Source organism: Cervus canadensis, chromosome 1, assembly GCF_019320065.1.
Source record: "Cervus canadensis isolate Bull #8, Minnesota chromosome 1, ASM1932006v1, whole genome shotgun sequence".
NCBI lineage: Eukaryota > Metazoa > Chordata > Mammalia > Artiodactyla > Cervidae > Cervus > Cervus canadensis.
In genome coordinates, this window is record NC_057386.1 from 109,096,225 (window position 1) to 109,120,237 (window position 24,013).

At 52.7% G+C, this 24,013-nt stretch overlaps 2 protein-coding genes and 1 gene segment (V, D, J or C); all 3 read right to left on the minus strand.

Moving 5' to 3' along the window:
- LOC122420176 overlaps positions 1–24,013 on the minus strand; it is a 224,880-nt gene that overhangs the window by 10,290 nt on the left and 190,577 nt on the right.
- Positions 1–24,013, minus strand: part of LOC122420342 (immunoglobulin lambda-1 light chain-like) — a 204,835-nt gene that overhangs the window by 3,954 nt on the left and 176,868 nt on the right. Inside the window, exon 3 of one of the 7 annotated variants that reach the window (XM_043435471.1) lies at positions 4,903–4,911. The exons of the other annotated variants lie outside the window; for them this stretch is intronic. Within the exon in view, the coding sequence (XP_043291406.1) occupies positions 4,903–4,911 (9 nt within the window). The remainder of the gene's footprint in view (positions 1–4,902; positions 4,912–24,013) is intronic. 7 annotated transcript variants of the gene reach the window in all.
- On the minus strand, positions 1,314–22,341 carry LOC122420369 (immunoglobulin lambda-1 light chain-like). Of its 8 annotated transcripts, none has more exons than XM_043435499.1 (5): positions 22,246–22,341; positions 21,813–22,103; positions 11,556–11,563; positions 3,074–3,119; positions 1,314–1,769 (listed from the first exon to the last, which is right to left on the minus strand). In XM_043435499.1, exons 1-5 carry the CDS (start codon positions 22,289–22,291, stop codon positions 1,450–1,452), a joined length of 711 nt encoding a protein of 236 aa, XP_043291434.1. In that variant the 5' UTR covers positions 22,292–22,341; the 3' UTR covers positions 1,314–1,449. The 8 variants fall into 8 exon arrangements, with proteins under 8 accessions (XP_043291434.1, XP_043291428.1, XP_043291468.1 ...); XM_043435493.1 differs by lacking the exon at positions 11,556–11,563 and adding an exon at positions 16,704–16,709 and having other exon boundaries at positions 21,811–22,103; XM_043435533.1 differs by lacking the exon at positions 11,556–11,563 and adding an exon at positions 20,983–20,986 and having other exon boundaries at positions 3,074–3,112; positions 21,811–22,103.

Below are 24,013 nucleotides of genomic sequence, written 5' to 3' on the forward strand. Positions count from 1 at the left end.
GCAACCAGTCCCTGGCGAGCCAGAGGGCCCAAGAGGCCTGGGGACGCAGGACTGCCAGAGCCATGGGGAGCCGTGGAGATGGAAGGGGGAGGTCCCCTGGGCAGGGATCTGGGGGCGCTGACCCCTCAGGAGGCCTGACCTCTGGAACCCTCAGGTCACACCCGCAGCCTGCCCTGAGCTGGGTCTACCCAGCCTGACTCTCTTCCTGAATTGTGATGGACTCTCTCTCCTTGGCACGTTGACTGGGATCCCCTTTGTGGACCCAGATGATGCCTTCTGCCCTGGACCCAACACGCTTTGAATCCCCACCTCGATCAGGGTGACAGCACCAGCTCCATCTTGAACCCAACCATCAACAACTCCCTCCCCAACTTGACCTCAGATGCCCACGCACCGGGATGGAGGTCCAGCCCCCCACGAGGGTGGCCTTGAGCTACCCCGACCAAGCCTATCAGGACGGACACTGAGCTTCCCAGTGCCTCGGCCTCACCCCAGCTCCCGGCACGAGTGAGCGGGACCAGCACCATCTCAGAGAGTGCGCCAGGCGCCCTGAGGGGAAGGGAGAGTGACTGTGATTGGCCGATTGCTAGGTCATGTGATATTGACCTGTTTCTCTGCTGCAGACCTTATCAGTGTCTTTACTTAGTTAATGCAGAAGGAAATGGCAACCCACTCCAGTATTTTTCCAGTATCTTGCCTGAAAAATCCCATGGATGGAGGAGCCTGGAGGGCTACGGTCCATGGGGTGGCAAAGAGTCAGACACGACCAAGTGACTTCACTTGACTCAGTTTATGTGCGCTGTGAACATTGGACACTAGGGCTTCTGTGATGCATCCTCCCTCAGGCTTTCTGTGGTTGCTTGGTGATGGGCCAAGCATGGACCCCTCACCTGGTAACTGCTCTCCCCTCTGGGTCCCCTGATGAAATAGGAAAGGTCAACCTCTGCTCCTGAGACTATGGCTTCGGAGTCTCCTTCCCCCATAATCCTGCCTCTGGTCCACTGCTGCCTCCTGGGACCCCTTTGGTTTTTTCCGTGATCCTCCCAGAGCCATCCCCTGTCCCTTTCACAGGCCCTTGTCCCTTCCCAGGGGGACGGGGTGTGGGGGGGCAAGCCTGCACCCCAGGAGCCTGCACCGCCTGACAGTGTCCTGCTCTGGGTCACCGCTCCCCTGGCACTCAGAGCTCCCTGGTCCCTGGGGCTGGGTTGGGGTGATGACGAGTAGATGGACTCTCACGTCATACCTGTCCCTTCCCTAAGGAACTGACCCTTAACCCCGACACTCGGCCAGACCCAGAAAGCACTTCAGAAATGTCGGCTGATAAATGACAAGGTCTTTATTCAGGAGAAGCAGGAAGAGGGAGGGAGGAGGGCCCCCTGGTCCGAGCCGACCTGGGCGGGGGCTCCGGGGTCCACGGAGAGCTGGGGAGGGGGTGAGGGCGAGAGGGCCCTAAGAGCACTCTGAGGGCTTCACTGTCTTCTTCACGGTGCTCCCCTCGTGCGTGACCTCGCAGCTGTAACTGCCTTTAGATTTCCAGTCGTTGCCTGTCAGGGTCAGGTAGCTGCTGGCCGCATACTTGCTGTTACTCTGTTTGGAGGCCTGGGTGGTCTCCACGCCCCGGGTGACGGGGGTGCCGTCTGCCTTCCAGGCCACGGTCACACTACCCGGGTAGAAGTCGCTGATGAGACACACCAGGGTGGCCTTGTTGGTGTTGAGCTCATCCTTGGAGGGTGGGAACAGAGTGACCGAGGGTGCGGACTTGGGCTGACCTGTGTGGACAGAGGAGGGGGTGTCAGACGCCGGGGAGGTTCTGACCTTGTCCCCCCAGTACAACCTCTGTGACTTGTCCCCACGGTGGCCCTGCTTGCCTTCTTGTGCCCGCCCCCTCCCTTGCACTCAGCCCCTCAGAAGCCGGGGCACGCCCCTCTCCCAAGCGACCGGCCAAGCGTGGCCTCAGAGTCCCTGGTGGTGGCCAGGGCCGCTCTCCTCCGTCCACCTGGCCCCTGGAGTCTGTGTTTGCTCTTGGCCCTGACGTTTTGAGCCCTCAGTCCCTGCCAGACCCCTCCGTGACTTTCCGCTTCTGCAGCCCAGGTGCTTCCTCCGTGAACCGTGGTCCCCCAGCCTACTGGCCAGGACTGTCCTGATGGGAGATGTGGGGACAGCCGCACCAGAGCCGTGTGCCCAGGGGGCCCGGGCCTTCCTCTCCTCCTCGGGCACCGGCTAGCCCCAGCCCAGCCTCAGCTCTCCCGGCCAAAGCCCGGGGTTCCTGCTGAGGCCCTGCCCGTCTCCCCGTCCGTCCTGCCTGAGTGCAGGGCCCCTCGCCTCGCCTGCCTTCAGGGGATGGTGCCCCCACACAGCACCTCCGACGACCCCGATTTTATGGGGGTCAGAGCCCCGTTCATCATCTCCTAAGTCTAACGCCCGCCTCGAGGCCAGCGGAGGCCGACCCTCGGACAGGTGTGACCCCTGGGCCCCGGGGGATCAGGGCTCCCGGACGGAGGAGTTCCTGCCCCAGGGGACCCGCTCCTTCCTGGCCACTGTCCCAAGAGCCTCTAGTCAGCTCGCCCCGTCTCAGCTGTGTCCACCCGGCCCCTCAGCCCAGGGCGGGCGAGACCCCTCTCTCTCTGCCCTCCTGGGGCCTCCCTCAGGCTGCCCCCTGTGTCCCTGGAGCCTGGTCACAGTCCCCGCCGAGCCCCCAAGCTCTTGCCTGGCCCTCCCGGCTGGGGCACGGAGCCCACAGCCTGGAGCCTGGGGCTTGGAGACGCCCCTAGTCAGCACCAGACTCTGGCCCGCACCCCAGCGTCTGACCCGCAAAGGGGAACAAGTCCCTGCATTCCTGGACCAAACCCCAGCCCCAGAGCCCGGATTGGCCCCGTCGGACGGTAGGAGTCTGGAGGCTCCTGCTGGTTACCCCAAGACCAACCGGCCTCCCATCCCCACCCCACGGAGAAAGGTGGGGATCGGCCCTTAAGGCCGGGGGGACAGAGAGGAAGCCGCCCCCAGAGCAAGAGAAGTGACTTTCCCGAGAGAGCAGAGGGCGAGACAGGCCGGGGAAGGGCTGAGAGCCACTTACTCAGGACGGTGAGCCGGGTCCCGCCGCCGAAGACAAAACACAGTGACTGAGCCTCGGACCAAAACCCGCCGGGCCAGCACCTGGGGCCTGCCCCCCGGGGGGCTGCGCCAAGCGGGAACCTGCTTGGCGTGACGGGCACAGGGCTGCAGCCGCTGGGGCTGTGTCCGCGGGCTGAGGGGAGGTGTGGAGCCAGCCCTCCGGAGGCCGGGGCACGCCTGGGTGGGCTCATGTCCTGGAGGTGTCCCCCTGCCCAGCCCCCTGGCCGAGGCAGCAGCCTCACACGCCTTGGAGTCACCAAGCGTGTCCCCCTCACTCGGAGGCCGTCCTGGCCACCACTGACTCCTCAGCGCTGACGGAGACGCCGCGTCTGTGCGGCGCGGCAGAGGAGTACCGGGCTGGCTCGGACCTGCCCTGCCGCTCCTGGCCTCACTGTCAGGCCGCTGGGTGTTCCTTCTGCACCATTTCTCACAGTCCAGCCAGGCAGCTCCCTTCCTGGGTCTGTGGACACCAGAATATTCCTAAGGCCCCAAGTGGGGAACCCCTACCCTGTCTCCTCCACCCACGGAGACGCAGTTCAGTTCATTCTCTTTGATGAAGCCTTTCCTGCTGTCCCAGATCACTGACTTTCTATACATCTGTTTCTCCATCCATCTGTCATCCAACATCATCCATCCATCCATCATCCATTCATCCATTATCATCCATCATCCATCCATCCATTATCATCCATGTATCTGTCATCCATCATCCATCCATCCATCCATCATTCATCTGTCTGTCCAACAATGGCCATCAAGCACCCGCCTACCAGGCCCTGTTTCACACGCTGGGACGTGGTGGGGGGAGCCCTCTCTCCCACCGCTATCCCTCCCTGAAGCTTCTCAGGTCGAGTCTAACAAGGTCCCTGTCCCGGTCAAGTCTGTGATCCCCCCGCAGCCCCCCAGTGCCCTTCCCCTCTCTCTGCTTCTGACCCACACTGTGCACTCGGACAACCACCCAGGGACCTTGCATCCCTATTCCCTTCCTGACCTCTCTTTTTGGCTCTGGATTTATACACATTCTGCCTCCCGGATGCGTCTCTGCTTGAGTGTCCCACAGACACCTCAGACTCTGCATCCTCCATCTAAACTGCTCCCAGTTCCTTGCAGATTTGGTCCCCTCATTGTTCTCAATGCGGTAGATTTCTCCCCAAGCCAGAGGCCTGGACTCATCCCGTAATGTTGCCCCTCATTGAGTCAGCCTCTGTGTCCTATCATAACAAAAAATACCCCTACAAATCTCAGAAAAACAGAACACCCAGATTGCACTGTAAGAGTTTATGATGACAAGAATCCTCAGGCCTTGCCAAATCTGATATTATCTCCTGACGCAGTTAATCTAAGTAGGAAGGTAACCCCTACTACACTGGGTCCAGCATCCTTTTAATTCAGCAGTGGAACTTTTTGGTCATGGTTGTATCTAAGGTATGCACATACGATTTTTGAAACAAAATTTAACAGAACAGCAATGTAAATTCAGCACTTATTTCTGATTAAAGAAAGCAAATATCCAGCCTTTTACTAAGTTAATTATCTAAGGACACACCCTCAACTTAATGAACAGTATCTCCTGAAACTTACAGCATGCCTCACAATTAAAGGCAAAACCACTTTAGAGGCCAGGGTTCCCACGCTCGCTTTTATTATTTAACATCTTCTACAGATTCAAGCCCACGAGATGAGCTGGGGGGAAGAGTGTGAATGTTAGGAAAGATGAGATAAAATTGGTTTTTGCAGGTGAGGGGCTAGTTTACTTTAAAAAAAAAAAAGCAAGCTCAAGATGAACTGAAGGACTATTAGCTAGTACGAGAGTTAACCTGTGATTGAATACAAGCAGGCGAGGCAAACGTCAGCAGGTTTCCTTCTATGCAGGCGGTAACCGCTGAAAATACGAAATGGGGGAAGCACTGACAATCTCGATAAAAGTTCTGTTGAAAGCCCTAGGGATAACCTTAACACGGAATGTACAAGATCTGTGAGGATAAAACATAGCGCAACCTGGTGAGCGGGCACAGCAGCAAAAGCCTCACATCCCCTCAAGCGAGCCCGTGAGCTCCATGAAGTTACAAGCGCAACATCAAAGGAATAATTTTGAACTTCCCTGGTGGTCCAGTGGCTAAGACTCCAAGCTCCCAAGGCAGGGGGCCTGGGTTCGACCCCCGGTCAGGAAACTAGAACCCACATGCTGCAACTAAGAGTTTGCAAGTCGCGACTAAAGCTCCCGAGTGCCGCAGCTAAGACCCGGCGCAGCCAAATAAATAAATATTTAAAAAAAAAATCAGTGAACCAGTTCTCAAGTCCAACAGTAAGAATAATGGTGGAGTTCAGCTCAGCTCAGTCGCTCAGTCGTGTCCGACACTTTGCGACCCCACAGACTGCAGCACGCCAGGCCTCCCTGTCCACCACCAACTCCCGCAGCTTACTCAAACTCACGTCCATTGAGTCGGTGATGACATCCAACCGTCTCATCTCAATGGTGGCGAATAGACACAAATACTTTGACTGAGAATTATTCTCTAACAGGTACCGAAACACCCTGTAAAGCTACAATAATTAAAACATGGTGGAAGGGATGTGGGAATGGATGGTTAGAACCACAGAGAGGATGTGATAAGTCAGTAATTCAGCATTTGGTGAAAGCTGTGTTTGTATTCAACAAAGACAGGACGACCGGTTCCCCATTTGGAAAATATATAAGGATACATTTCTACCAACACAAAAATAAATTCAAGGCGAAGTAAAAACAAACACCAAAACAATAGAAGTACAGGAATAAAATAAAAAAATCAAAATAGAAATGTCTTTCCTATGCTTGCCGTGGATCACAAACACCATGAAGAAAAACAACCAATCTGACACGTAAAAATTAAAAAGGCTTGATGTTGAAAGACCCAATAAACGAAATTGGAAAACGGATCAGGCAAAAATATTTACCACATACATAATTAATGAGGGGTTACTATCCCAAATGGATGAAGAGTTTCTATAAACCTTAAAATACAACCAAACGAACGAAGAATAAAGCAGACAAAATTACAACTGGTACATTCACAGAAGAAATAAAATCAATCAATAAAAATATGAAAGGAAAATAAATTTCACCAACAAGCAAATAAACAAGCAGCAAACAGTTTTGTTCTCATTTTTGCTCTTCAGACGCGCAAAATAAAAACAAGATCCAAAAAAAAAAAAAAAAAACAAGATCCAAATGTCACATTATTGGCGAGAATGGAGAGGAAAAAGCACTGTCATTCACTGCAGTGAACGGAAGCTAGAACAGTCACTTGGGAGGACCATTAGCGTCACCTATGAAAATTTCAAAGCCTGTTGTCTCTGACCCAGTATCCCATTTTTAGGCATCTTTCTGGGGAGATACAGCATACAAAGTACGGGCACATAGCTACGCACGTTTCCACGTAGCATCTTTTGTAATTTACATTTTTTAGTGGAAGCAACCTAAATATCCACTCATAGGGGAATGATTAAAGACAAGCTGCTTCATCCAGACTTTGAATTCACACAGAGCCATTCAGAGAACTTGGGGGATCCATGTGGGCTGATATAGAAAAATCTCAACAGACTGTTTAGAAAGACAGTTGCAGGCTCATAGGCAGAGTATGAGTCCATTTTGAAAAATAAAGCCCACCACCCATTAGCTGTGTGTGTGTGTTTTTAGGGACATACACGCCTAGGAGGAGGGCCAGAAGTGTACAGACCCACGTGACATTGTCTCTCGCTGGAGAATGGGTTTTACGGTAAGATGTGTGGGGTTGGCGTGCAGAAACTCTCAATTTCTGCTTTATACATTTCTGTGCTCAATCTTTTTTTAAAAGTACACATTATTTTGGTATTAAAAAGCATTTTAAAAGATAAAATTTTATATATATCTTCTTGTGAACATTTTCATAACTATTTTTTATAGTTTATAATTTTATAATTATATTTCATACAATTATAACTTTATAATTTTATAAAATTATAAAGCAAAAATTAAGAATATCTGGTTAGAGACACATTATTGACATATTTCTATATTTTCTGACAAGCTTTTGAAAGTGCACACATGCTTTAAAAACCCACTTTTAGAAATATCATTTTGGAAGTTTGTGTTAAGATGCCTTACTATGGCTGTTCCATGCTGTGTTTCACCACACCCTTTCTGTTGGATATTTAGGTTATTTCCAGTTTTCTCCCATCATTAATAAGTTGAGTTTCTGGCCTGTAAACCTTTGGTCACATCTTTTTTATTGTTCCCCTGCCCCCAGATGAATTCTTAAAAGCGAAATTACACAATTTAAAGAAATATGCTTTCTTTTATGACTTGCAGCATTTTGCCGAAAAGGGTGTACAGTTTAGATTTTTATAGCCGGTTCATGACAGGGCCTGTTCCTCCCCGTCAGCCCTCTGACGATGCCACCGAAAATTCGCCTGCCGATTCCATAGGCCATCTCGGTGCCTGGTCACCGAGGACCGCCCCCCCGCTCTCCATCACCTTTCCACAGCTTCTCCTCCATCCTCTAACCTGACCTCACACCGGTCTCTGATCTGAAGCAATTTTTCCAGAGCACGAACTGGACTCTGAGAGCCCCGCGCTTAAATCCCTCAATAGCTGCCCTGGATCCCGGGATAAAGGATGGGGTGGACAAGACCCCCGTAGCCTGTACCCCACTCTCTCCAGCTCTGGAAGCTCCCTGCAGGCCTGTGCACCCCTCTCTCCTTAGCCTCCCCCATCCCAGGTCAGTGTCCCACACCTGGACATGACCCCTTGGTTCAGGCTTGGCCCCATTAGACACTTAGGAACCTTGCTGAGAAGCTGTCCTCCTTGGGGAAGACCAAGCCGAGCCCTCGCTTCCTTCTCTGGACGCCTTGCAGACTTGCCCCTTCTCTTGGACTGTTTTCTTAAAACACGGGACACTCTGGTGTCTGTCTAGTCCCGGGATTTCTACAATCCTGAGACTTCGCCCGTGTGCTGTGTGACCTTGGGGAGCTTGCCTCACCTCTCTGGACCTCTGTCCCCACCTGTAAGAAGGGGAGGAAGGCAGACCTGCCTTGTGGAGCCGCTGACCCCCAAAATGATGAGTGCCTTCTGGGTACGTCCTGCCCCCGTTGCGCTGTGTCTGCCCTGCTCAGAGGGCCGGGGTGAGGCAAGAGGGACACCAGCCATGGGTGCAAAATCTCAGGGGCGCCAAAAACTCCATGAGGTGAATAATATTTCAATACAATATTAAAAAATAAAAACCAACACAAACAAAGGCACACTAGGCCAAGTGTCAACGCCGTAAGTAGAGCCACTGTCTGCTCAGGCCCCTTCTCTCCAGCTGGCTTTCCCTTCTCGTTCCCTGCCCCTGCAGGCATTCACCCCTGGGTCCCGTCGGAGGGAAGCCCCACTTCCTGCACCACGACTCTCCCGGCCCTTACCTGTCCCACAGGCTCCACGGGCTCTTTCCTGCCGGGGCTTCCACGCGCGGGGCTGTGTTCCGAGGCGTCGCCGTCGGGGGCAGCAGGCCGTGGGTGCCCACCGCCAGGCCCAGCAGGATGAGAGGCCAGGGCTGCCTGGGGACACCGTGCTGACCCCTGAGGGCCTCACGGGCCCCCTGGCCTGGCCTGGACCTCATGTGCCCCCAGGGCCCAGGGCTCCTTGGCCAGAGGCGCTGGTGTGGGCTCCTCCTTGGAGGGGGTTGAAAGTGCCCCCGCTTCCCCTTGCTGGCAGGGGCCGTTCCGGTGCGCCCCGTCCCAGGGGCCCCGTCCTCTGCCAGGGCCTTCTGTCCCTGCCCCCAGCACGGCCCCCTCCCCCAGGGCCGGTACTGGGGGGGCCTCTCCCGGGGGGAGGTCTCTGCCAATGGCTCTGCTGTGGTTCCAGGGCTCAAGGGCTTCTCACTAAAGCCTGCCCACCAGCCCCGCCCCACCCCGGGCCCTGGCTCTGCACACCAGGTCTGTTCCGCTTCTCTGCTCTGCGAGGTTGTCTCGTGGCCCTAGAGAGGCCGTGAAGGGCTGGGGTCCCGGTGCTATCAGGACTCTGGGTGTAGGAAGAACTCCACGCGGCAGGTTGCACGCTCCTGCTCATCGCGGCCAGCACCTACCCTCCGGCTTGCCAGTTGCTTCAGTTCTGTCATTCATTCAGTCGTGTCCGACTCTTTGCGACCCCATGGACCGCAGCACACCAGGCCTCCCTGTCCGTCACCAACACCCAGAGTTTACTCAAACTCATGTCCATTGAGTCGGTGATGCCATCCAACCATCTCATCCTCTGTTGTCTCCTTCTCCTCCCCCGTTAGATCTTTCCCAGCATCAGGGTCTTTTCCAATGAGTCAGTTCTTTGCATCAGGTGGCCAAAGTATTGGAGTTTCAGCTTCAGCATCAGTCCTTCCCATGAATATTCAGGATTGATTTCCTTTAGGATTGACAGATTGGGTCTCCTTGCAGTCCAAGGGACTCTCAAGAGTCTTCTCCAACATCACAGTTCAAAAGCATCAATTCTTCAGCACTCAGCTTTCTTTATGGTCCAACTCTCACATCCATACATGACTACTGGAAAAACCATCACTTTGACTAGATGGACCTTTGTGATCCAGTTGCTTAGGTCCACTTAAGTCCAGCTCTGCAGCCCTCCAAGTTCTCTATTTCAGCAACTCTGGGGAAGGACCCCAAAGGCACTCTTCTGGAAGGGACCTTTCAGACATGTCTGGCCCTCATATTTTGAGGCTGATACTCCTTAACGTTCCTGCTACATTTGGTGAAAATCGGTCCAGCCTGTTCCATGGGATGTGGTATCAGACGCACAGCCTGGGACTTCAGTTCCTTCACATAGATAGCATGCTGGGAGACAGTGTCTGTGGATCTCTGCGTTTCTGCACGTCTCAGGAGCAAGGACACGCATCGCCTTTGTCATGGATTGTCTTTGGATGTTTGTGGAATGAGAAACCCTGGAAGGTAGAGCTGGCATCTCCCTCCGGAGCTGAGCAGACTTGGGCCCCCAGCTTGGCCGTGTGGGTGTGTCCTGGCTCCTTTGCATCACCCCGTCGGGCTCAGAGAACCACTGCTTGGACCACGCTCGTGGCCCGACCGCCGCTCTGGCTGAGTGATAAGCTGGCCTTTGTCTCCGGCCCAGCATCTCGGGTCTGCCCGCATCAGTGCAATTGTGGCAGCCTCACAGTTTAACTGGCAGGCAGGATGACCTCCCAGACCCTCCACAGCTCTCGATAATGACAATAATGACGATGATGAGCGGGGAAGGAGGGGGCGAAGTGGATGGCAGGGATCAGAACCTCACGGTTTGACCAAACTCATAAAGCAGTTTTGGAGAAACCCCAGGCTGCCTGGTCCATGCTGAGGCTGGGCTGCACACACACATCCCTGGCCTTGGACACTGGCCAGCACTGAGCAGTAAGGGGGTGCGGGTGCCCTAACAACTGCCATGTAGCTATGGGGGAGCCCCGAGGGGCCCCAATCCAGTCCAACTTCTCCCCGCCGTGGTGCTTCGCTTACCCCAGCCTGGGACCTGTGCTCCTCACATCTTGGGGGCTGGGTCCTGCCTCCTACCCCCGGGGTCCCAGGCGGAAGCTGCTTCGTCCCAGCCCCCCCATGTGGATGTGACTCTCCCCACTGCCCAGGGCCTGGAGGCTGCAGAGGCCCCCCGGGACAGCCCCAGGTTTCGGGGAGAAAAAGGGACTGTCCCTGAACTCGGCGCGTGACTCCAGCTGCCCCCCTTCCCCCACCCTGCACCTGCCCAGGCCTCGGGGCCCACTCCACCGCAGACCACTTCCTCCTGCGGGGGCTGCGGTCGGAAATCCAAGTCTGGCTAGACCCCGGGGGACCCTCGGGGGAAGGGCAGGGCCTTCCCAGCCCATGCAGCTGCAGCCCTGGCCACGCCACTCAGGCCTGCCTACACCCTGCCGAGCTGAGCACGGCTCAGAGCTGGATTCCAGCTGGCTCAGAGATGTCGGGGTCCAGCTGTCCTGCTGGGTGGACCCCCTTCCCAGGGCCTCTTGCTCCTCTGCACCCCCGCCCCGCCCACCTCCCCTGGACTGGAGGGGTTGTCGTGTCCAGTCACTTCCGTCTGCTCCTGCCCACTCTCCACCCCGCAGGCCCCAGAGACCCCACCTGTGGCCACTGAGGACCCCTGTCTCCCAGGCCCAGGCCGCCCCCAGCTCCCCGCTTTCCTCCTCCCCAAAGTCAAGCCTGGCGGATCCGTCTCTTAAGTGCCTCACTGTTGGGGCTTGGAGCGTTTGAGGTGGAGTGGGGGACAAAGGGTCGTCTGGAGGTGTGACCAGGTTTCTGGAATCAGGGTCTGGCTCTGTGGTTCCTGAGCCCCCTCTGAGGGGTCCCTGGGAACCCTGAAGACCCCGGCTCCTCTGGTGATCCTGGGGGTGCAGAAGTTCCCCCACCCTGAGCTGTCTTTCAGCAAATGGGGAGAGAGTCCTGAGGCTTCTGGAGACGTGACAGACTCCCCCACCTGGCAGTCCCTTCTGCGGATGAGGGAACAGAGGCACAGAGAGGGAGAGTTTCTTTCCTAAGACACACAGCAACTTGATGTAAAGACGGTGTCCTGGGACTTACCAGCACCAGCCGGAAACCTGGGAGGACCAGGCTTTTTGGGACATGGCGGTGGGGTGGGGTCCAGCCTGGAACTTGGGAGCTCTGGGAAATTTCCCTCCCTTAAACAGATGGGGAAACAGTGGAAACAGTGACTGACTTTATTTTTTTGGACTCCAAAATCACTGCAGATGGTGACTGCAGCCATGAAATTAAAAGATGCTTGCTCCTTGGAAGGAAAGTTATGAGCAACCTAGACAGAATATTAAAAAGCAGAGACATTACTTTGTCAACAAAGGTCCGTCTAGTCAAGGCTATGGTTTTTCAAGTGGTCATGTATGGATGTGAGAGTTGGACCATAAAGAAAGCTGAGGGAAAAAGAATTGATGCTTTTGAACTGTGGTGTTGGAGAAGACTCTTGAGAGTCCCTTGGACTGCAAGGAGATCCAACCAGTCCATCCTAAAGGAAATCAGTCCTGAATATTCATGGGAAGGACTGATGTTGAAGCTGAAACTCCAATACTTTGGCCACCTGATGTGAAGAACTGACTCATTGGAAAAGACCGTGATTCTGGGAAAGATTGAAAGCGGGAGGAGCAGGGGACGATAGAGGATGAGATGGTTGAATAGCATCACTGACTTGATGGACATGAGTTTGAGTAAACTCTGGGTGTTGGTGATGGACAGGGAGGCCTGGCGTGCTGCAGTTGGTGGGGTCACAAAGAGTCAGACACGACTGAGCGACTGAACTGAACTGAACGGAGTGGACGGGCCTGGTAGTGGGCAGCAGAAACCCGCTGTAGAGGGAGACACTGCCCAGAAAGTGTGGAGCTCAGACACAGGACAGGAGAGACCTGGGGGTGGGGGGGGGTAGGCGGCTCCAGTGGAGGAGTTGGTGGGGGAGGGGGCAGGGGCTGGCCTCCGTCTTCCTGGCACCCCTGGAACTCCTGGCACCCCGACCAGTCCTAGGGTTGGGGGTACTTAAGATGAGTCACATCAATACATGTCAGAGCCTGACTTCACTTACTATTTCGATGCTTTATTGATCCGGATTGGGGGAGTGGGGCAGGAACTTAATTTCAATTCTAAAACCTATTGCATTAGATATTTCTCTCTCTCTCTTTTTTCTTTTTTAAATTTGGCCATGTCTTGTGACTTGTGGGATCTTCGTTCCCCGACCAGGGACTGAACCGGTGCACCCAGCAGTGAAAGCGCTAACCGCTGGATAGCCAGGGAGGTCCCGGAATATTGTTTTCCTTGATGACTGGGTTTTGGGACACTTCCTGGGCCAGAGGGGGCGAGGCCAGCAGCGCCCGCCTCTCCTGGCCGGGTGGGTTTATATTACTATCTGGTGGGTAGCTCTTATTTTCCAGGTCCTTTCTGAAGGTCTGGACCGACGCCTGGGAGGGGCACACTCCTGTCACGAGGAGACCCTACTTTGGCGGCGGGTGGTTTTGCAGCAGCTGCCGCTCCCGTAACTGTCCCCCCGGCAACTAGCAGCTCGGTGAGTCCTCCTGGGACCCCCGGACGGTGGTTCAGACTGACACATTCTCACATCCTTGTTCTGGTCACGGGAAATGCTTCGCCCGATGATTAACAATGCCAAGGTGATTTATATTTGATTCTTACTTCATTATTCTAAATGCCAAACACCCAAACACCCTGACGTTTATTTCTCACTATCCGTGGCGGCCAACAGTACCTGTTGCTATTTCAAGAATGATAAGTAGTCTGGTGACTTATCTTGCTTTCAGAGAGTTTTTATAAATGTAGGTAAAGGAACATAGACGATCTACATCATTTTAATGTTGATTTCACTAGACAGACACATCCTTTAATTTTCAGTGATTTTATGATATTCCTCAAAATGCACATTAATATGTTTGTATGTACCAACACAATGGGAAGGCTTCTAACAGAACTTGGTCGGAACAGGACGTCTGGCAGGGAGGACTAGCTTTGCTAGTTAGATCACATGGTTAGACTCTTCCATCGACTAAATGATTCAAGTCAGCAGCCTCAAGTTTTGGAGGAAGCATATACTGAAAGCAGCAGTCCTTTTTGGCTCCAGGGACAAGGGTGGGAGATGGTTTCAGGATGGTTCAAGTGAACTACATTTATTGTGCATCTTATTTCTCTTATTATTACAACAGCTCCACCTCAGATCTCAGGCATTAGATCTTAGAGGCTGGGAACCCTTGACTTAGAGCACACGACAAGACGCAAGCATTTTTCTCGTAAGATACCGGATTGGCAAAGATGCATTAAAATGACCCGTGCAGGCCTGCTAAGTCATGTCCGATTCTTTCGACCCTGTTGACTATAGCCTGCCAGGCTTTTCTGTCCCTGAGATTTTCCAGGCAAGAACACTGGAGTGGGTTGCCATTGCCTTCTCCAAGGGATCGTCCCAACCCAGGGATGGAACCCACGTGTCTTGTCTTGTCTGCATTGGCAGGTGGGTTCTTTACCAACTGTGCCACCTGGGAAGCATTGAGATGACAGATATTTAAAATTTCCTCAGTCTTTAAAACTATGTCTTCTTCTACAAGGGGCCTCTTAAGTGAAGATTTAAGCAGGAAGCTCTGCTCAAGCTTTCTTGGTGTTTACCCCTGAAACGGAGAAAGTGAACAAGTGGCCCGGTGACGCCTCTCAGCAGGTGGTTTCTTGAAAAGCTGCCTCTGGGGCGGGGCCAGCTTGCAGGTTTCCCCCAGTGGATGGGACAGTGAACCCTCATCTCAGACGATCCGGAGGTGCATCTGGCCCCCACTCGAATCCTCTTGAAGTCAGGTGGTGTACAATGCTTTGCTTTCTGCAAAATCAAAAGAGTATGAAATGGAGCTGTCAGCTGATAAATCATTCAGAGAAACAATTTCTGACCATCCAGCACGAATCATTTTTGGCACCTAACCAGGAAGGAGTTCATAGCAGGGAGTGACACTCTATTACAAAGCTCCTATTTATGGAACTGAAGGTTCTCCAGGTTTGTTGTAGAAACGAAAGCCAGAACAGCATTGTTGACAATGCTAGACCTACTTCATTCTAGAGGTAAAGAAACAAAGAAGGTGAAGTCGCTCAGTCGTGTCTGACTCTGCAACTCCATGGGTGTCTGCCTCTGCAACTCCATGGGCTGTAGCCTACCAGTCTCCTCCAGGCCAGAATACTGGAGTGGGTAGCTGTTCCCTTCTCCAGGGGATCTTCCCAACCCAGGGATCGAACCCAGGTCTCCCGCATTGAGGGCAGATTCTTTATCAACTGAGCCACAGGCGAAGCCCCTAGAGGTAAAAGTAAATTATGCTAATTGATGGATCCATGAATCAACACTAGTTGATAATTATTTATAAGGATTTCAGGACTTCCCTGGTGGTACCGTGGATAAGAATCTGCCTGCCAGTGTGGATTTGATCCCGTCCAGGCAGAGCGCACCTGCCACAGAGCAACAAAGCCCATGTGCCTCAACTACTGAGCCCGAGTGCCTAGGGGCTGTGCTTCCGACAAGAGACGACTCCAGGCTGAGAAGCGAAAGAGTCGCCCCGCTGGCCACAGTTAGAGAAAGCCCACCCAGCAACAAAGACCCTGGGCAACCAAAAATTAAAAATAAGTAAACGAGCTGTAAAAATAAAGATTTCAATCCATTTATGTCATTTGAGTCAAACTCTGCTCCTAATAGGGTAATAACTCAAGGTAGGAGAAAACTTTTAGCACTTAAAATCACGGTGCTATTGAAAATTTTTTAAATGATTGTATGTTGTTCTGACAGAGATGTATGGCAGGGTATTGAATGAGAATTTTGGGTATGAAAATGCATGAGCATAAGTCCATTCGATACGTCTACATCTCCATTCCTGCCCTGGAAATAGGTTCATCTGTGCCATTTTTCTAGAGTCCACATGTATGCGCTATCATGTGATATTTGTTTTTCTCTTTCTGACTTACTTCACCCTGGGTGACAGAATCTAGGTCCACCCATATCTCTACCAATGACCTTATTTTGTTCCTTTTAGTAGGTGAGTAATGCTACATTGTATGCATGTACCACATCTTTTTAAAAAAAATTTATTTAATTTTTCTCTTTTTTGTTTTCTAAATGATGAAAATATAACAACACATTTAGAAGAGACTTGGAAAACAGAGAACAAGTTTACATATAGTTCCACCATATATTACAAATATTTTTTAAGTAGATAAATTAAGATTTTTAGTTGGAGTTTCAACATCAAGCTCTCAAAAATTAATAGAATGAATATGCAGAGAAGTAGAAGGATAGTGTAGACCTGAAAAGCACTATGAACCAATTCAACCTAATTAAGATTTATACACAACAGTGTATTTTTTAAATTAATTTTTTAATTAATTTAAATTAATTTTTCCACAACAGTGGATCCAAATTCTATTCACTTTCCCATAGACTATAAACGAGGAGACAATGGAACATATCCAGGGACACAAAACGAGGTGCAAAAGTTTAATGGTTTAAAGGAACCGAAATCACAGAGTCTGTTCTCTTATCACTGTGGAAATACGTTAGAAATCATATCAAAAGCTATTTGGAAATAACCCACATATTTTGTAGTGCAATGTGACATTCATCAAGAGAGATCTTTGCGTTAACCACTGAAAGCCTCAATAAAATCAGGAGACTGAAAAAATAGAGGGTGATTGCAGAGAAGAAAACATTTGAATGAGAAGTTAATATCAAAATGAGCAATTAATATCAAAGATACTTTAAAACAATCTCATGTATTTGGAAATGAAACGCCCACTTTTAAATGATGGGTGTATCTAAGAAGCCATAGCAAGGAAAGTTAGAAAATATTTATAACAGAATAAAAATGACAAGAGAATTTGCCAGAATTTGTTGCCAGCAGCTGAAGCTGCTCAGTGCGACTAGATATAACGTGCGTCACATCCTCTTTACTCGTTCGTCTGTCGCTGGACACTTAGATTGCTTCCATGTCTTGGCTATTGTCAACAGTGCAGCTTTGGGGACACCGAGGGCGAAGGGGAGGGTGGGATGGATTGGGAGAGGAGGCCTGACGTATACACACTGCCTTGGATAAAACAGCTGGCTAGCGGGAGCCTGCTATAAAGCACAGGATCTCAGCGCGGTGCTGTGAGGACCCAGTAGGGTGGGATGGGGAGGTGGGAGGGAGGCTCCGGAGGGAGGGGATGTACGTATTGCATTTGCCTTCTGCTGAGTTGCCTCAGTCGCGTCCAGCTCTCTGTGACCCCATGGACTGTAGCCTGTCAAGCTCCTCTGTCCATGGGATTCTCAAGGCAGGAATACTAGAGTTGGCTGCCATGCCCTCCTGAGGGTACGTAAAACTAATTCACGTTGTTGTACAACAGAATCCAGTGCAACATTGTAATGCAAATATATTCCAATAAAAAATGTTTTTAAAAAAGAAAATATACAAGCAGACCAAAGGTAGTAAGAGATGTGGAATGAAAACACGTCTAAGGAGCAGGAAAGATGAATGTTATAGAAGAATTTTTAAGGAGAATGGTTAGCAAGTCATGATAATTTTTAGCTTCTGAGGAATATACTTAAAGGAGTGGTGTGAACATTTTACAGAAGTTCTGATGAAAATGTTCAGATGTCAGGTTACAAAGGGGCAGGCGTCCTGGGGAGCCCGGTTCTTAGAGGGTTTGGGGTGACGGGGGTGGGGGGGCTGGGCTGCAGTCCCGCACCCTGTCCTCCCAGGGAGGCCCCGGGTCTCAGCGCTGGACGATCAGGTAGGCTGACCAGAATGGCTGCCCGACTCAGGGGCCACCAGCAGCCACCAGCAACTGACAATTTCCTGCCTGCTCCTGGAATCTTCCCACCACTCCTGAGAGACGCTGAGCATGGACTGGGGACACGGCTGTCCTAGGACTCAGCCGGCATAGGGGACCCTCTGGCCCAAGGCTGCTGGTGGCAGCCCCCAGGACCTGGGACCCACTGTCCACTTGCCGCTGCTAAGCAGGATGAGCAGAGGCCCTGAGCGCACAGAGAGACCCGGGCCTCAGCGTGACCTGCAGCTGCTCAGAGGAGGCCGGAGCGCGGGCCAGGCAGCCGGTGTGTGTCTCCCTTCCCATCGGCTGGTGACATGTGGGCACTGCTGTCCCACACCTGACAGTGATAGTCGGCCTCGTCCTCGGCCAGGGTCCTGCTGATGGTCAGGGTGGCCGTGCCCCCCGAGCTGGTGCCAGAGAACCGGCCAGGGATCCTGAGGCCTGCATGCTATTCACATAGATGACCCGCACAGGGCCTGGCCCGGCTTCTGCTGGTCCCACTGATCATTTTCACTTCCAATGCTGCTCCCCCCACACGTGATCCTGCCCGCTCTCCCGGGGTCACTGACACCGAGGGTGACTGAGTCAGCTCGTAGGAGGACACAGAGCCTGTAGGAGAGAAAAGGAGAGGTGGCTGGAGGTGGAGAACCTCGGGGCAGAATCCCCCTGCCTCACCCAGATTAAGTGCCTAAGAGTCTTTGGGACCCAGGGCTCTCCCGGCCCTCAGTGTCAGCCCCCCTGGGCCGTGGTCCTGGTGGACGGAGTCTCTGAGGAAAGGAGACCCCCCTCCCCTTTCTCTGGCAGGCGCAGCCCTCAGGGCTGACCCAGCAGTGAGCACAGCGGGGGCATTTCAGCCCCTCCAGCTGCCCACCCTAGGCAGGGCCAGGAAACACGCTGGCCCCGAGGTCAGCGCCCGCTGAGCTCAGAGTCAGGGCCAGGCCTGTCCCCAGGTCCTGGGCTGGGGTGCGTGGACCCTGGGGCTCACCTGTGCAGTGAGCCAGGAGGCGAGGAGGAGGGGGGTCCAGGCCATGGCGGAGGCGCCCCGAGTCTGCTCGCCAGGCCCAGGCTGGGCAGGGCTCCTCCCAGCCTGTCTTCTCCCCTTGCTGCTGGGGATGCCAATCAGCCCCAGCCCAGGGTGCTGCCTGCAGCCGTGTGGTCAGAGAGGCTCAGCCCAGGAACACGGGGGAGAGCCGCCCTGCAAACTCCCCTCAGCCCGGGGCTCCTCCTGCACCTGCTGGTCTCAGGGTCTGGGGGGACAGCTCCACCCCAGACTGGGTCCTGGCCCCCCTCCTGGGAGAGAACCCCTTGTCACTGAGAGCTCAGAGCTGGAGACTGTATTTTCCAGGAAACCTGAGGCCTTTGCACCGAAGGATCCTGGGCCCTGCCATGAATGTGGCCAGAGTCACGGTGGAGATCTCGGGGCTTCCAGGAAGCCAAGTCCTTCCTCTGTTTCATCCTGGTTCAGGGGAAGGACCTTAATTTCATCCAGGACTTTGAAGTGTCTCATCCTTCACTGTTTTTAGGGGCAGTGCACATGTGGGTCTGGTTCTAGCTCCACCTCCAGAAATTTTAAGGGAAGGTTCTTCTGACCCTTCAGGTCCCCCGGACGGTGAGCCTCACCAGGCCCACGCCACAGGTGACGCACAGCTGCAGGGCCCAGCCCAGACACAGCTCCCGAGTGACGGAGCCACGGATCACACTGCTCCTCTGCCATGAGCACGGGGAGTTCTGAAAGGTCCCCTGAGGTCCTGTGGTGTCCACCCTTGGCCATGAGGTCCCGGGCAGCCGGTGGGTGCTGGGCCTCAGCGTCGCCATGTGTGGTCTGGGCCATCGACTGATCATGTGCTCAAAGGAATGACTAGGTGTAAGAAAGAATACCGGCTGTAAATTATAAAGACACCTCATGTGACATATATGCATACTAAACATTTATTTCTTTGCCTGCATCGGGTGGCATGCAGGATCTTTATTTGCAACCTGTGGGATGCAGTTTCCTGAGCAGGATTGAACACGGGCCCCCTGCACTGGGAGCTCAGAGTCTAGCCGCTGGACCACCAGGGAAGTCCCGGAAATACGGTTTTAAAAGTTGCCTTCAGTTACTGGGGAAACGCAGGAATACAAATAGTGTTTCTAATTAAGACAAATAAATCTCTTGGCTCTGTGTTCCTGGAGCAGTTAAGAGAGGAAACTGTGGGGCCCAGCCCCCTGGGGAGAGATGGGGAAGGAGGAGCTCGTCCTCCAGGAAGCACAGAGGCTGTCAGTGCAAGCGAAGAGCGTGGAGTCTGTGCATCCTGACAGGAGGACACCACAGAAAGCCGGCCCTGTCCTTCAGGGGTGAGGTGTGGGTACCCAGCCCTGCGTGGGGACCTGACGCCCAGGTCTCCTCAGCTCCAGGTGCGGGGCTGAGGGACTCTCTGCTGCCCCCGGTGGCCACTCTGCACGGACTGCGGAAGGGGCCGGAAGTCCTCAGTCCGGGTGCAGATTCAGAACCCACTGCCCACGTGGTCATTCCCTGGGCCTTGACTCCTGGTCCCACGGGAGGACCTGCTGCTCTCTTCATGCCCTCAGACTGCCTCAGTGCCAAGCTTCGGGTCTCAGGTCACCTGTGAGATGATGAGCAGACCTGTTTGGAGGAGGAGGCCCAGGGCTCCACCTGCGGCGTCCCTGTGTTGCCCCCTTGGTGACGTTAAGTCTCCAAAACACAGACTGTCTTTCTGTATGACTTGCTCTTATTTAACTTGATCACCAGATGCTTTGTAACTCTCTGTAAACAGGTCTTATCACTCAAGTTAAGCTGATTCCTTGGATACTATTGTTAATGGAATTGTTTGCTGGTGCATCCAAACCCAGATGATTTTTGCATCTGAATCTTGAGCCCTGATGCATTTCTGAATTCGTTATGAGTAAGTTTTTGTGGGCTTTTGAAATTTGTCTATATTGTATTATGTGCCCAGAGAATAGAGACCCTTTGATTTCTTCCTTCCAGTTTAGATGGCCATTATTTCTTCCTCTTGCTCAGTTGCTGTGACTAGAATTTCCAGGACAGAGTTCACTGGCAGTGGGGATGCTTTCAGTCTGCACATGGAGTGTGATGCATGCTGTGGGTTTTTCATAAATGCCCTTCACTGGGTTGAGATAAATTCTTTCTACACAGAATCTTCTGGTGTCTTGTTTCTCTTTTTCCTTTGGTCATGAAAAGATGTTAGATATTGTCAAATATTTTTCTGCTCCATTTGTGATATTTACTGCTTTTTCTCTTTAATTTGTTTCAGTGGTATACTCATGATTGATTGTCTTAGGTTGAAACACACTTGCATTCCTGGGGGTGAATGTCACTTGGATTTTGATACATTTTTTTGGATTAAGTTGGCTAATACCTTAAAAGATTTTTTCTTGTATATAAGGCATTGGTGGCTTCATTTTCTTTTCTTGTAGTGTCTTTATTGGTAAGCATAATTCCAGCTTTATGGAATGAACTAGAGAGTATCCTTCCTCCTCTACTGTTTGAAAGATTTTGATAAAGATTAGTGAGTAATTCCTCTTTCAATGGTTGGTGTAATTACCATCTGTCCTCCCTGGTGGCTCAGAGGTCAAATATCTGCCTGCCAGGCAGCAGACCCCATGCATAGGGGGCGACTAGAGTTCAGTCTCTGGATTGGGAAGATCCCCTGGGGAAGGAAAAGGCTACCACCTCCAGTATTCTTGTCTGGGATATCCCATGGACAGAGGAACTGGCAGGCTGCAGTCCATGGGATACAAATAGTCAGACATGACCTGGCAACTAAACAAGAGTAAGAATTCGTAGCCACACCAAGACATGAGTGTAATGCCTCCCTGCTAAGAAATGCATCCGGAGACAGCCAGTCACAAACAGCAGGCGGTCTTCACAGCTCCCTGCTCCTGACCTCTGGTCATCACGTAAATTCCTTGCTTTGCTTCCACTTCTTTCCAGCTCCTGATGGTGGAGCGAGTGCTCCTGAGACCGTCACATTTGTTGCTAACCATCAAATGTATTTTTACTCAACTAAAACCCCACATAATAAAAAATACCAAGCCTTTCTTTTAAAAAGGAAAAAAAAACCAAACACCACATTGGGCATATGTCTTCCTTTGCCTGTCTTTAAATGAGACCTGAGTTCTACATTTCACACCGTTGTCAAGAAAACACAATGGAGCCTGGTCCTGGGAACCCTAAATCCATTCCTAACCCCCCTGTGCAGAGCCTGCCTGAAGGGCCGAGAGGAGGGGCTGCCTGGGGGGCTCAGCTCCGGGGGAACCGGGCCAGGCCTGTCGCTGCTGAGTCCACAGTCCTCCCGGGGCTGGCGGAGAGTGTGAGCAGGACGGGAGGGTTTTTGTCTCACTTCCCCGTCTGTCTGTGTCACTGTGAGTACCAACACTACTGACATCAACTGACTGACAGTAATAGTCGGCCTCGTCCTCAGCCTGGGCCCCGCTGATGGTCAGGGTGGCTGTGTCCCCCGAGTTGGAGCCAGAGAACCGGTCAGGGATCCCTGAGGCCCGCTCACTATTCCCATCAATGACCGTCACAGGGGCCTGGCCCGGCTTCTGCTGGTACCAGTTAGCACCAAGAAATGCTAAATTGTCTCCCTGGCAGGTGATGCTGGCCGTCTGTCCCAAGGACACGGACACCGCAGGCGGCTGAGTCAGCTGAGAAGTGACCACACGAGCTGGAAGAGAGCAGAGAGTGAGTGTGGGAAGAGGGTCTCCTCCTGGGCCCCCCACTCACCCTGCGGCAGCCTCTGTGCTGAGCTGACGTTCAGAGCCAGCCTGAGCCCTGGTCACTTGGGGGCCATGCCTGGGGGGCCGCACCTGTGCAGAGAGTGAGGAGGGGCAGCAGGAGAGGGGTCCAGGCCATGGTGGACGCGCCCTGAGCTCTGCCTCGGAGCCCGCAGCAGCGCTGGGCTCTCCCAGCCCCTTTATTCCCTCTCAGAGCTTTGAGGGGGGCAGCGAGGGTTGGCTTTATGCAAATCCAGCCCCTGGGGCCCCTCACTGAGAGGCAGGGTCAGCACACCGTCAGCCCTTGTCTGTTCCCCACTTCCTCCTCGGCTTCTCACGTCTGCACATCAGACTTGTCCCCAAGGACGGAGGTCACTGTCCCCTTCCCTGTGTCTGACCACATGCCCGCTGTCCAAAGCCCCCTGGCCTGTGGTCTCCCCTGGGCTCCCCACGGGGTGGTCAGCCTGGCAGCGTCCTGGCCGTGGACTGAGGCATGGCGCCCTGGGGTTCACTGTGGATGGGACCCTCAGAGGTGGTCACTAGTCCTGAGTGATGGCCTGTCCCGTCCTGACTTCCTGCCCAGCGCTGATCCTTGGACACCTGTGGACCCGCAGGCCTGGTTCCCCTGAAGCTCCCCTTGGGCAGCCCAGCCTCTGACCTGCTGCTCCCGGCCACGCTCTGCTGCCCCCTGCTGGCCAGGCCGCGTGCTGCCTCTAGTAGAGCTCTGATTTCTCAGCATGACTGTGATTACTGTCTTCAGTTCAGTTCAGTTCAGTCTCTAAGTCCTGTCTGACTCTTTGCGACCCCACGGACTATACAGTTCATGGAATTCTCCAGGACAGAATACTGCAGTGGGTAGCCTTTCCCTTCTCCAGTGGACCTTCCCGACCCAGGAATCAAACTGGTGTCTCCTGCATTGCAGGAAGATTCTTTACCAACTGAGCTATCCTGAGCTGAGTGTAATTATTCTCTTCAGTTCTGTTCAGTCCCTCAGACTTGTCTGACTCTTTGCGACCCCATGGACTGCAGCTCATCAGGCCTCCCTGTCCATCACCAATCCCCAGAGTTACTCAAACTCATTTCCATCGAGTCGGTGACGCCATAACCATCTCATCCTCTTCGTCCCCTTCTCCTCCGTCCTTCAATCTTCCCCAGCATCAGGGTCTTTTCCAATGAGTCAGTTTTTTACATCAGGTGGCCACAGTATTGATCTCAGCTTTAGCATCAGTCCTTCCAATGAATATTCAGGACTGGTTTCCTTTAGGATGGACTGGTTGGATCTCCTTGAAGTCCAAGGGACTCTCAAGGGTCTTCTCCAACATCACAGTTCAAAAGCATCAATTCTTAGGTGCTGAGATTTCTGTATAGTCCAGCTCTCACATCCACACATGTATACTGGAAAAACTAAAGCTTTGACTAGACGGACCTTTGTTGGCAAAGCAATGTCTCTGCTTTTTAATATGGTGTCTAGGTTGGTCTTAAATTTTCTTCCGAAGAGCAAGTGTCATTTAAATTCATGGCTGCAGTCACCATCTGCAGTGATTTTGGACCCCCCCAAAATAAAGTCTGTCACAGTTTCCATTTCTTCCCATTCTATTTGCCATGAAGTGATAGGACCAGATGCCATGATCTTAGTTTTCTAAATGTTGAGCTTTAAGCCAGCTTTTTCACTCTCCTCTTTCACTTTCATCAAGAGGTTCTTTAGTTCTTCTTTGCTTTCTGCCATAAGCGTAGTTGTCATCTGCATATCTGAGGTTATTGATATTTCTCCCAGCAAACTTGATTCCAACTTGTGCTTCTTCCAGCCCAGTGTCTCTCATGATGTACTCTGCATATAAGTTAAATAATCAGGGTGAAAATA